Source organism: Pleurodeles waltl, chromosome 6, assembly GCF_031143425.1.
Source record: "Pleurodeles waltl isolate 20211129_DDA chromosome 6, aPleWal1.hap1.20221129, whole genome shotgun sequence".
Classification (NCBI taxonomy): domain Eukaryota; kingdom Metazoa; phylum Chordata; class Amphibia; order Caudata; family Salamandridae; genus Pleurodeles; species Pleurodeles waltl.
Window position 1 is genome coordinate 1,051,899,872 of NC_090445.1, and position 13,568 is coordinate 1,051,913,439.

Here is a 13,568-nt window from a genome sequence, read left to right on the forward strand (position 1 = left end):
CAGAAGTTTATGATTAGACAATCGCCTGGGGAAGTCTTGATTGATGTACCAACCCAAGGGACCCGCCTTAGAGTTATAATTTCCCTAAAGAGATCTGTCCTCCACCCTGAGTACTTTCCAACCCAATGTAAAATGTATTTAGCAGTGAAGAATGGGACTCAGAGTGTGGGTTACTTAATGTAGGAACATTCTCCAAGATTAAAATATATGGGGCACATGCCGACGGAATTCTCGGGTAATATGCTTGGGGCTCTTAAAGGCGAGATAAGTGGGAGCTGTAGTAATCCCTTACAAATCTCCTGCTTACCTGCCCCCTTCTGGTTTAAAGGGGTTGCAGAATATCCTATTGTTGTAGGGTTCAGAGTCTTTAGAATAGGGTTCTGCACTTGATTTAATCTTCCTCCTTGTTTTAGCATAGTTTGTTGATCTGGTAGATGTACAGTCTCTGCAATGTTAGACTGGGGTTTACTTCTCGATAATAAAGTATTAACGGAGATGTTTCGTGCCTCAAACAGGGTATTTGCCTTTTCTTCTAATAGTTCCACTTTATTTAAAACCAAGGAGCATATCTGCTTTATATCACTAAAATAATTATCAAACTGACTGACATAGTCATTAGAACTAGTAGAGGGTCCCTTGTTACCGGCGTGCTTCCCAGTGATCTTTTTATACACCTTTTTTGTAACTTTCCTTTTCCACTCTCTGTTCCTGTTATGTCCTTCCCTAATGGGATGGAATTTGCACAAGGCAAGACTAAATCTGGGGATGTGCTTATAACACTAGAAGGGGCCAAGTGTCTACTCCTTTTTAAAGGGGGACTCTCCGAGGCTGTGTGCGAAACTGACTGATCCTGATCCAGTATGACACATGAATTCCTTGACTTAGTCACCGAAGTTTTACAAGGGAGGCCAATTCTTCTGTCTTACTTTTTCCCACTTTCCCTAAAGTTGTCCCTAAACTAGCTTCCACCCTCCCTATCTCTGAATCAATTGCGCCAATCACAGAGGTAAGATAGCTAGTTATCAACTTTGGGCAAGAGGCCCCTGAAAATGTGCCAAGTGTCCCATGGGCGCCTTTACGCTTCCACATTAGGCCTATCGGTTAAACATAGGAGGCTAATATGGAAGACTGTTATAAGTTATATATATTTATTTATGATACTGTCGAAAACGTTATCCTACCAGATGGTTGTAACAGGGAGGTAAGAATTTGGGCCCAGCCAGGCCTGAACCAGCCGTGGACGGGCACAGATGGGCCTGCTCTTGGCCCGGTCTTCGCCAGGGCGAGCCCGCGCGCGTCCCGCTGGCAGGCCCTAAGTGCGGCTATAAGCGCCTCCTGGCGTGAGTTCAAGGGCGTTGGTGGCTCCCTGCCACAAGGGTTTCTGGGTGCTGCAGTTCAATGCCCCCCGGCCAGAGTAAAAGCGTCCTGCTGGCTGGCCTCAAGTGCGGCTATAAGCGCCTCCTGGCGTGAGTTCAAGGGCGTTGGCGGCTCCCTGCCGCAAAGGTTTCTGGGTGCTGCAGTTCAATGCCCCAAGCCCGAGTAAAAGCGTCCCGCGTTGCAGGCCGCAAGTGTAGCTATAAGCGCCTCCTGGCGTGAGTTCAAGAGCATCGGCGGCTCCCTGCCGCAAGGGTTTCTGGGGGCTGCAGTTCAATGCACCCCGGCCCTAGTAAAAGCGTTCCGAGTGGCGGGCCGCAAGTGCGGCTATAAGCGCCTACTGGTGTGAGTTCAAGGGCATCAGAGGCTCCCTGCCGCAAAGGTTTCTGGGGGCTGCAGTTCAATGCCCCCCGGCCCGAGTAAAAGTGTTAAAATCATTGATTTGAATTGAAATTGAAACTGAATTGCATGTTTACTGGACATTACAAGTTGAAAGTTGGGGACTGTAGGAAACACATCTTTTGTATGATTTACCTACTTTTTTGCTGGTATTTTCACTCTGGGCTCTGGGAGGTTGCTAAAACAACTCTCTGCTGGTGCTTGAACCCCAACTAAATGGACAATAATTGGCTAACTCCAATTGGTTTATTTGACTTTTAGCTGGGGCCTCATCCTTAAAAATATGCTAAAACTACAAAAGTGGCATAAATGTCAAATATCATATGTGGTCTACGGTGTGGCCTTGTCAAACGTAGATTTTTGCTATAAACCTAATAAAGATGCTTTCTGAAAATGCTTATTGCTGCTGCCTAGACAAGGCAGCCCCATAAACTAGACCAGACTCTTTCCTTTTTGCAGTGACGTTAGGGGGGGGGGGCTATTCAGGAAGGTAGCTCACACTTGTGAGTAATTTCCATACTGATTTTTGGAAATTACTACTGCTAAAAAGAACCAGTAGTAAGTCGAGCACCTCACATGGTAAACACTGGTACTGCAACACTCTGCCATAGAAAAAAAGGAAGGTAGTGACTTGCAATAAAACCCCAAAGGAGATAATGTTACATTAAGTTACATTATTTAAGAGAGTTAAAATAATTAATGTTAAAAATATTCTTTAAACACATATTTATTATGTAACTATCAAGTAGTTTCATAATCTTTCTGAATTTCTAAATTAAGCTAAGATTAATTTATAATAAGCAATAATGAAATAATTTCTAACTAATTATATGCATCATTTTAATAATTATTCATACATAATAAACAAAAGTGTATTATTCACTTTAAGTGGGAATTTATTTTTTTATTTAAACTTCAGAAAAGTATTTGCATTTAAAGTAATATATTTAAATTATTTAAAGATTTAATTCAAAAGTATATCAGTAGTGCTGTAGCATTTGTATGTTGTTCTGCATTTAAAAAAGATGTATACAAAGAATTTGTATTAATATTTATCATAAAACTATTTTACTAACTGATTGTAAAGTTTAATAAACTTTTTTTCCCTATACTTTACCAAAGGAGGTTCTCAAAGCCCTACTGATTTTGTTCCCTTATGGCTGTAGTAACTTTAGAATTGTAGTTTGTGAACAACAATGGGCTTGCACTTTTGTGGGTGGGTGCATGTCCTCCTCTAAATCCCTCCCTAAACCCCTCCTTACTCTCCCCTAAACCTCTTCAATGTAGTAGTAAATAAACACTTTATTCAGCCACTCCCTCTGGTTCTTTCCACACTTACTACTAAGTAGTAAACTTACATGTGTCAGGCTCTTCCAATGGAAAAGATAGGGGAGGTGGAAGTGGAGATTCGCACTTGTTGGTTTGTGAATAGCATTTTGCAGTACGTTTGTAGTAACATTCAAGTACTACTAAACGTACTGCAAAATGCAGCATAGGTGCAAATGGCCATGACCTGCTTAAGAACAAAGGGAAATCAGGGGACACTTCCTAGCTATAAGAACCTTGGCAGGACGACAGATGAGTTTTCTCACAGGAACGTCTACCAGCACTTATCTGAGAAGAATGAGGGAGGCGAAAGAAGAGGACACCGAATGGTAGCATCAAAACACAGCAGGAACATTCAAGTTACTTTGGATCCTTTAGGAAGAGTGTAGTGTGGGTCTGATTTTGAAGCTGTGCTATTCCCAGTCAGGCTATGCCCACTCCTTCTGGGTTTGGTAGAACAGGACATGTTTTAGCTGGTTTTGTCCCTGGTGGGGAGAAGGGAACGCCTTATTGTAGGAGGCTTGTGCGGAAAATGGTTGCAGCTTCTTCAGCTGAAACAGTATTCTGCCATCCAGAAAACCCATTTATATAAGGCTTTCAGGGTCACTGTGCCAGATATCAGAAAAAAACTCCTGCAAAAATGGAAGACTGATTATTTTCTGCTTGGGAGACAATTTTGTACCTTTATACAGCATTGTACTGTACCAAAAGCTGTGGAAACTGGTCTTGGAAAGTCAGGGAGGCTGGCCTCTGTTCTCCACAAGGAAGTTCTATGCATAAGGGCCAAATATGAACAAAGAATTAGCAGGCCAGGAATTACTAGACTTTGACTGTCCCTCAAAAGATGTAGGGTGAGAGATGTCTATCTCTCCCTTGGATGTATGACTTGGATGCCCCAGAAAAACTGGAGATGTAAAAGTGGTGGCAGCCCTGAGAAAGAATGTGTGCAATTTCTGCCTGAACAAGACTCAACATTTTGTGACTTCTGTACAATCTGGAAAAAATTCTGAGGCTGCTACGGTAAGATACAGTCTAAGAGGGGGAAATGCCCTGGATTGCCCCCCCTATGAACTTTTTACCACAATACCCATTGCTTCACCAAGACTTTTCACCGAAGGTATATGAACCTGTGGAGCTCAGCCTAGCTTCGGCTTCCAGCTTTGCCCACTAGAGGACATCAAGCTCCAAAAATGTGGCTAAGTCTAAACATAAAATCAGAAAGTGGAAAAAAGGTGGCAAACTGACCCAGGTGTCAAAAAGACTTCTTATGCACAGTTTTCATGTTTAGTCTGCTTGGACCTTTTGACATCAAAAAACAAGTCTTTAGGTGGCCCCTAAATTCTACATATCTGACATCATTGAGTCCTCAGCAACAACAGCATTATGTCTTGCCCCACTGTAGAATGGTCACTTCCAGAAAAATGACTATGTCAAAAGGTAAAACTAATGGGCAGGGTGGAGTGCTAGGTCTGGTATCAGCATGACCAACCTGAAAAGTTGCCTAGGAACCAATCACAAACATTGATTTTGGCTTTCTACATTTCTTCTGTGGGTTTTTTTTGTTTTTCTTTTGCAAATTGCTAACTCTTAATCCCTGTTTAAAATTGTGTCCTTTTGGTGTCAAATTTATTAAGAAAATCTTCTTTTCATTAATTGATTTGGGAGTTTAGTGTTCAGTAATTCTAGTGATGTTGATGATGCGACTAAAACAATTGTGGACAGAATATAGTGCCAAACATATAGAGGACCAAAATATCAAGAAGGTAAGTGCAAGTGGGCAGGTATAGAATTACTATTATTAACTTCATACCTACGTACCTTGAAAACATATATATCGTCATGGTAAATATGAAGTTATATAGAGTAAAACTTTGCTTAACTATTGAAAACAGTAAAATCCTACAGGTTTTGGAACTATCCGAGATGATTATGCTTGCGAGGGAAAGCATATCGTGAACGTCAATTGGAGAAGTTTTGCATACTTTAGGCTCACTTTGAAAACCCGACCGATTTTACTACTCGGTGATTGGAAAAGCCCTGCTCTAATAAAAAAAATAGCAGGCAAAGCAGGGGCCAGATTCCTGAAGGGCCCATTGAACCCTGTAAATGCTGTATTTTACTAAACCAACATTAGTCAACGGGTGGGGGTATATTCTGTGCTTGTACCAGGGCACACGGCTTTCTTGCTAGCTACTGAAGAAAAGTGCAATTTCGGAACACGTGCAGAGTGTCTGGGCCAAAATAAAACACGCTCCCTTTAATCAACCAAACTGCACAAAGTAAAGTTACTTGTCTTTCAAGTTTCTGATATTATTGTTCTTTAAATTAAAGTAAGTGAAAACGCCAGGAATGCCAGTTTCAGTGTCAGACAAAGGCTTTTTGAAATTCATTCTGGGCACTTGCATCGACCTGAAATATCAAAAGTTAAGTTACATTTTTGAAGGTATGTGTTGGTCTGTAATTGCGAAAAGCTCTATTTTAACCAGGCAACTGCTTTTTAGCTCGTTAAAAGAGTAAAAAAGAAAATCGGACACGAGTTGGCATTTGAGGACAAGTAAAAGTTCATCTAATTTTATTCACCAACGCCTAGTTCATGACAGTGATTGAAATTGGAAAAAGGCAGAAGAGGTACAGCCCCAGACTTAAAAACTGAGGAAAGCATCCACAAAATAATAAGCGACACGCCATAGCAAATCTGGGTCTTATTGCTCCTAGGAGAAGCCGAGCTGATTCACCCAAAGTACGGCTTGTGTTAATATTATCTGCATCCCACCCAGGTCCCCTGGCTTTGAGAAACGGAAGGAGGCAACCAATCAGAAACGCTTTGGATCACGGCCCCACTTAGAGGCAGCCAATTGCACACTTCCTTCAGATCCCAACGCAGATCATGAAAGGCAGCCACGGAGCCATTATACGGCTGGCGGGTCTCTAGCTCCACCCACTGCAGTGACGTCACAATACAAGCTTTGTGTTGCGGATCCACCTTGTTGCAGCCATAGAACGCTTTAAGTGACACGGGTACTGTGGTACAGCTCTAGCATCAAGTAAAGCCGTGTGCATTGTCAACTTACACCTGCATCCTACTGTCGAGATGGCACTACATTGGCTTCAAGGCGAGTTACAGAGAATGAGGCTAGCAAAGAGGAGCCAAATTAACACATAATATTCACGTCTCTATTCCGTACACAAGAGGCTATATTACAAAGAAAGTCCGAACAAGTCCATATGGGTTCGAAGCAAGTTATATGAATCGCATAAAAAGTGGAATTTTCTGTTTAATGTTCACACAGTTCTGAAGATTTTACGAGAACTGACGAGAATGAAAACACAAAAGGGCGCTCAAAAAAGTAGTACTGAATAAATGGATCAATTATTATGAGTAATGCAGCAGCTCTGCTCTGCTCGTCACTCAAACATATACTGACACCAGCAAAATAGCCAAAGTCTGTAGGATGAGCGCGATACATTAGAAAACAAACCAATTACAAGGCAAAAGACACAAAGCCCATTTTGACATGATATGTGATTTTACATCAAAATAACAAAAAGAGGATCACAGCCATTTTTCTTCGGCATATTGATTTGCCCGGGGCAGAATCATGCCAAAGGGCGCGGACCCCTCGCAAGAGGGCATGTCGCGAATGAGAGTATAATTTACGCAAATGAGCCTAATTGCCCAGACGTAGCCATGCTTCATGCAGATGAGGTTTGCTTCCATTGTATTGTACCTGCTCACTTGCCCCTGGTGGCCAAGAACACAGAGACACTGCTTTGTCTGCATTTCCAAGGAAGTGCCCGTGCTTTACCAAGCTCTCAAAACTTTACACCGCAGAACAAACCTTAAGAAAGCTGTCCGGCCCCCCTCGCACCATCTCCCTCGACTGTGAAGATGGGGACGAGGTAACCAACCGGTTTGCACTTTTCTTCCCGCACAATCAGAGCTGGGCACCCCCACCCCCGCCCCCACCTCCCCGGACTGTGGGCACATCTCTTACCTGACAGTTCCTCGTTCTCCATCTCGTCCACTGTGTCCTCCTCCTCATCTCCCAAGGGCCCGCGCATGCTTCGGGCACTGCCGAGAAGTCTCCCACCAGGAGCTCCGTTGTATTTTCTGTCCGAAGCTTCACAACGTTAACCCTTGGTTAGCCAGGCTGCGCTGCATACTATGCACATGGATCAACTGTACATAGAGAGAGAGGTGTTTAAGGAAGATGGCTGCCCTCTGCTTTCATGTAAACATATGTTTCTATATGTGTATTTGTTAATGGGAAAAATCCCTCCTCGCTCTTCCACTCTCCTGCCTCCGTTACTCAGCCCAAATCCTTCAGCCTGGAAATAAAGAGAGAGAGAGAGACAAAAATGGAATACACATGCCCAGATTGTGACGTCCAGTCTGGTTACTATGGAAACCCCATCCCATAATTTTGGGCACCACTAGTTAGTGGTGGTGCCAGAGGTGACCAAGTTAGCAGCTGGTTGGTGCAGTGACAGGTGGATGCAGGGACGGAATTAGGATGCATGTTTCATAATGAGATAATTTTTATTTAGCAGCTGCACAAATCAGATGCGCCGCGTTTTGCATGCTGGCAAAGGTAGGTGCGGTGCTCACGGGGGCTGCCTATCAGCGCGCAGTGTTCGCTGTCGCGTCTCTCCTTAGCACCCGAGCTCTGGATCGGGATAACACACATGCTGCGTCTGTCAAAAAAAAGTTTTACATGCCTCTTGGTCCCAAGACTGTTTATATCTAGTCTACAACGTGCTCTGCGTGTTTCACTGAGCGCGCTCAGAACTCGAGATCTTTAAATTAGATCTATCTACAATAATTAATATTTCTAATACACCTAACTGGAGGAGCGTACACTGTTATAAGGCTGCCACTCTGGATAAGTCAGAAAGGGCCTGGGCATTTCGCTCAGATGGGACGCTTCACACTGGCCAGCTGCAGCCTAACTTTTTGGCCGATAAGCAGACGGAGGCGCAGGTAAGAAAAGTGAGGTAACCAGTATCACACCGTTTGGTAGAGCGGGGAAGCTGGCAATAGGTCGCACCTTTCGCGGGGCAGTAAACCTCTTAACCACACCACATCCAACGGTAGGTGCTCGCTTACGATCCAGTGTATTTTCTTATAATTATTCTTGGTCCGGACCATTTTATCGTGAGCACTGGCTCTTGAAAACGCTCGATGCATTTCTAAATCGTGAGTGTGCCTATAGCCTCCGTGATTGTCTCAGCCCTAAGCATTTTTGCTACACTTGTTGAAACGGTTAAGTACGCTCATTGTACATCTTCCGGGCAGGTGCACGCCAGCGTGGCACACACGCGCAGCAGGCAATTTATTTACCATGCATATTGCACCAATTATTATTATCATTTACAACAATACATTTTCAGGGAACATGCATACTTCATTGCTAGATTCTCATCAGCCATTCTACGTCCATGGTATACCTGCCATGCAATGTCAAAACACAAAGAACGAAGGATTGTTTATGAAAGCTACAACAATGCTTTAAGTGGGATGGGCAAAAGTGTTTGAGGTCAGTAAAAGAGGCGTTGCCTGTGTAATTATGGGCCTAAATTACACTTGTATACTAAGGGCCAGGCTTACTAGCATTTTGCGTTGTGGTTGCTCGAAGGTATGGAGAAACCACAAAAACAAAATGCTAGTAGATATTTACAAATCCACACAAGGGAGGTTTTGCGCCACGCTGCATGGCTTTGTAAAGAACTGTAATGCACTTCATTGTGTTACTTTTCATTCTGAGAGGCGCTCCATGAGTGGACCATGGGAGTTCCCGTGCATCCACCCATGGATTTCACACAATTCCAGATTTACAAAGGTTTATAAACCTAGGATTGCGTGAAATCGCTATGCCTCCCATAGGATGGCGTAATGAGAAAAAAAATATTTTTTTCTCTTCTTTCTTCTTTCTATGCAGCACACCTAGAAAGAGAAAAAAATGCCTTGAAGGATTGTTATTGTGCAGGAAGGTATCCCTTCTTGCACATAAACAATTCTCCTTGTAACGTAGGAACCCTTGCACCGTGTTGCAAGAGTGCCTGAATTGGCGCTAGGCTGTCTGAAGTTGCCAGAGATATGAAAGAACAGAAGTACGCCAATTCTTAGTAGATATGGCACACTTCTGCGCCCTCCCTTTCGCGCAACGCAGTACAGCAAGATGCCTTGCTGCAGTGCATTGCGTGAAAAGTAATTGTACTGCCTTCAGCCTCAACCCCCGGCCTCTCATTCATGGACCCTTTTTAAACACCTGGCAGTGACTCAGTTCAAAGTATGCACTATTCATTAGTATGATACATAAAAAAATACATTTTTTCCAGTAGGTTAACAACAGTGATATAGGGCCCCTTTTAATTTCGAGCAACCCTTGACCTGCTATTGAGGTCAGGAGAAGCTCCCCACGCCGCACAGCTCCACCTGTTGTGCCCGTGTCCTTCTCCCTGCCCTCGCAGCTGCTGCTGCGAGTTCGAGGCCCTCCTCCACCCGCTTCATCCCTGGTGGTCAGTGGTGAGCCGTAAGTACTGTCTGTTTGCCTTTGTGTCTGTTTTTCTGTTTCTCTGTTCTCTGTGCATTTTTTTGTGCCTTTTTTTCGGCTTTTTCTCGGTTCGCTGCATTTTCCTGCCTTTTTCAGCTTCTCCCCTGTGGTTTCCCACCACTGCGTCCCCTATGGACCCCCCCTCGCATGCCAATTTGCGCTTCCCCACCACCTCCCAGCTGCTCCCCCCTCCCACTTCCCCCTCTTAATGGCAGCCGATGTGCAGCCGCACGCAGCGGGTGCGCCAGAGGTACGTCAGAGGCAAGCCCGTCTGTGCCTATCTGCACCTGGACAGCACCCATTGCCAGACCCCTGGCACCCAGGACCCCCACGGCACCCTAGGCCACTACAGGCTCACCCACGGACCCTTCGTCTGCTGGAGCTGCAGCTTCTCCACCCTGAGCCACCACCTCACCTGCCAGAACCGGACGCAACCACCTCAGATGCATCCTTCTCAACACCTGCTCAGTCCAAAAGCACGCCATTGAACTCTGGGACCTTCTCGTCTCTTCCTCCCCTGACATCGCCTTCCTGACGGAGACATGGATGAACCCATCCTCAGCACCCGACATCGCCATAGCCATCCCAGAGGGGTACAAGATCACCCTTAGAGACTGCACCACAGACCGGGAGGAGGGATCGCCATCAGCCACAGGAACACCATCAGAATCTCAACCAACACCAAAGACACCCTCAGCACCGCCGAACACATGCACCTCCAAATCCACATCGATCCCAAGACCACCCTCAGAGGTACCCTCATCTACAGACCCCCCGAACCTCGACCTCAGTTCAGTAACTCCATCGCCGACGTCATCAGCACACAAGCCCTTGCTTCTACAGACTACAGCCTTGTCGGAGACCTGAACTTCGGACCTCAAAAACTCCAATGACAGCAACTCCACCGCCCTGCTCAACAACCTCGACAACCTCGGACTCAAACAGCTCATCACGTCTCCCACCGACTCCGCCCGACACACGCTCGACCCCATCTTCTCTGCCAGCAGCCACATTGCCTTCAGCCACACCACCAAACTCCACTGGACCGACAACCGCTGCATCCACTTCACCTTCGATAAACCCACCACTCACCGCCACCTGCAACTGATCCCCCGCCGCAGCTGGAACAAGGTCACCAGCGACCGGCTGATCCCCGCCCTCGCCCCACCAGCTGACACCACCGACGCCGACACAGCCACCCACAACCTCAGGCAATGGATCGACGAATGCGCCAACACTCTCACCCCGATCAAGAAACCCTCTTACAACCGCACCGTCAGAAAGGCCACATGGTTCACCACCGACCTCTGGATCTCCAAACAGGCCTGCCGAAAACTTGAGAGGAAGTGGCGCCAGGAACAGACCACAGCCACCCACACAGCCCTCAAGAACTCCATCCGCAAGCACGACCAGCTCATCCGGACCACCAAGAGATCCTCCTTCAAGGAACGTATCGACAACATCGCACACAATAGCAAAGAACTCTTCAACATCGTGAAGGAACTCTCCAATCCCAGCTCCATCACCGACAACATCCCACCTTCGCAAGACCTCTGCAACTCCCTCGCACCTTCTTTCGCCGCAAGATCGCAGACATCCACAACAGCTTCAACACCAAGACCCCACCAGCAGTCGCCAACACCTCCGACTCACCGCCCACCAACCACACCAACCTCTTGCTCTCCTGGACACACGTCAATGATGCTGACACCACCAAAGTAATGAACACCATTCATTCCAGCTCTCCATCTGACCCCTGCCTGCACTACATCTACAACAGGGCGAGCTCCATCATCGCCCCCCAACTCTGTATGATCATCAATAGCTCCTTCAAGACCGCTACCTTCCCGGAAAGCTGGAAGCACGCCGAGATTAACACCTTACTCAAGAAACCCAAGGCAGACCCTAAGGACCTCAAAAACTACTGGCCCATCTCCCTGCTTCCATTCCCGACGAAAGTTAACAAGAAGATCGTCAACAGGCAACTGACCCACCACCTGGAGGAAAACAACACTCTGGACCCGTCCCAATCCGGCTTTCGCAGCAATCACAGCACTGAGACCGCCCTCATCGCTGCCACTGACGACATCAGGACCTTTCTGGAAAAAGGCAAAACCGCAGCCCTCATCCTCCTTGACCTCTCGGCCGCCTTTGACACCACACTCTGCGCACACGCCTCCATGACGCAGAGATCTGCAACAAAGCCCTGGACTGGATCACCTCCTTCCTCTGCGACAGAACACAGAGAGTCCGCCTCCCTCCATTCCGATCTGAACCCACCAAGACCACCTGCGGCGTACCACAGGGCTCCTCCCTCAGCCCGACACTCTTCAACTTCTACATGGCACCGCTCGCCAAAATCATCAGATCTCACAACCTCAACATAATCGCATACACCGACGACACCCAGCTGATCCTCTCCTTCACCAAGGACCACGCCACCACCAAAACCAACCTCCACGAAGGTATGAAGGCTGTCGCCAACTGGATGAAGAACAGTCGCCTAAAGCTGAACTCAGATAAGACAGAGGTCCTGTGAGGAAATGCCTCCTTGGCATGGTTACCCTCTGACCTTTTGCCTTTTGTTGATGCCAGTTATGATTGGAAGTGTGCTGGGACCCTGCCAACCAGGCCCCAGCACCAGTGTTCTTTCCCTAAACTGTATCTTTGTTCCCACAATTGGCACAGCCCTGGCACACAGATAAGTCCCTTTTAAATGGTACCCCTGGTACCAAGGGTCCTGATGCCAGGGAAGGTCTCTAAGGGCTGCAGCATGTCTTATGCCACCCTGGGGACCTCTCACTCAGCACATGCACACTGCCTCACAGCTTGTGTGTGCTGGTGGGGAGAAAATGACTAAGTCGACATGGCACTCCCCTCAGAGTGCCATGCCCATCTCACACTGCCTGTGGCAAAGGTAGGTCACCCCTCTAGCAGGCCTTACAGGCCTAAGGCAGGGTTCACTATACCACAGGTGAGGGCATATGTGCATGAGCACTATGCCCCTACAGTGTCTAAGCAAAACCTTAGACATTGTAAGGGCATGGTAGCCATAAATAGTATATGGTCTGGGAGTTTGTCAAACACAAACTCCATAGTTCCATAATGGCTACACTGAAATCTGGGAAGTTTGGTATCAAACGTCTCAGCACAATAAATGCACACTGATGCCAGTGTGAGATTTATTGTAAAATCACCCAGATGGTATCTTAGAGATGCCCCCTGAATACCAGTCCGACTCCTAGTGCTAGGCTGACCAGTTTCTGCCAGCCTACCACAACCAGACGACTTTCTGGCCACATGAGGAGAGTGCCTTTGTCACTCTGCGGCCAGGAACAAAGCCTGTACTGGGTGGAGGTGCTCCTCACCCCCCCCTGCAGGAACTGTAACACCTGGTGGTGAGCCTCAAAGGCCCATGCCTTTTGTTACAGCACCCCAGGGCATCCCAGCTAGTGGAGATGCCCATCCCTCCTGCCACTGCCCCCACATTTGGCGGCAAGGCAGGAGAGGATAATGAGAAAAACAATGAGGAGTCACCCACCAGTCAGGACAGCCCCTAAGGTGTCCTGAGCTGAGGTGACCCCTGCATTTAGAACTCCTCCATCTTGAGATTGGAGGATTCCCCCAATAGGATTAGGGATGTGCCCCCCTCCCCTCAGGGAGGAGGCACAAAGAGGGTGTAACCACCCTCCAGGACAGTAGCCATTGGCTACTGCCCTCCTCACCTAAACAGACCCCTAAATTCAGTATTTAGGGGCGACCCAGAACCCAGGAAATCAGATTCCTGCAACCTACACAAAGAAGAAGGACTGCTGACCTGAAAGCCCCGCAGAGACGACGGAGACACCAACTGACTTGGCCCCAGCCCTACCGGCCTGTCTCCAGACTCAAAGAACCTGCACAGCGATGCATCCG

The 13,568-nt window shown here is 47.0% G+C and overlaps 1 protein-coding gene across 4 annotated transcripts in view; it reads right to left on the bottom strand.

Moving 5' to 3' along the window:
* The window catches only part of CHD5 (chromodomain helicase DNA binding protein 5), a 981,350-nt gene extending 973,896 nt beyond the window's left edge, over window positions 1-7,454 (bottom strand). For all 4 annotated transcript variants that reach the window (XM_069239999.1, XM_069239998.1, XM_069239997.1 and 1 more), the window contains exon 1: window positions 7,095-7,454. In XM_069239999.1, the coding sequence (XP_069096100.1) occupies window positions 7,095-7,161 (67 nt within the window). In that variant the 5' untranslated portion in view covers window positions 7,162-7,454. The remainder of the gene's footprint in view (window positions 1-7,094) is intronic.
* Window positions 7,455-13,568: the final 6,114 nt, after the last annotated feature.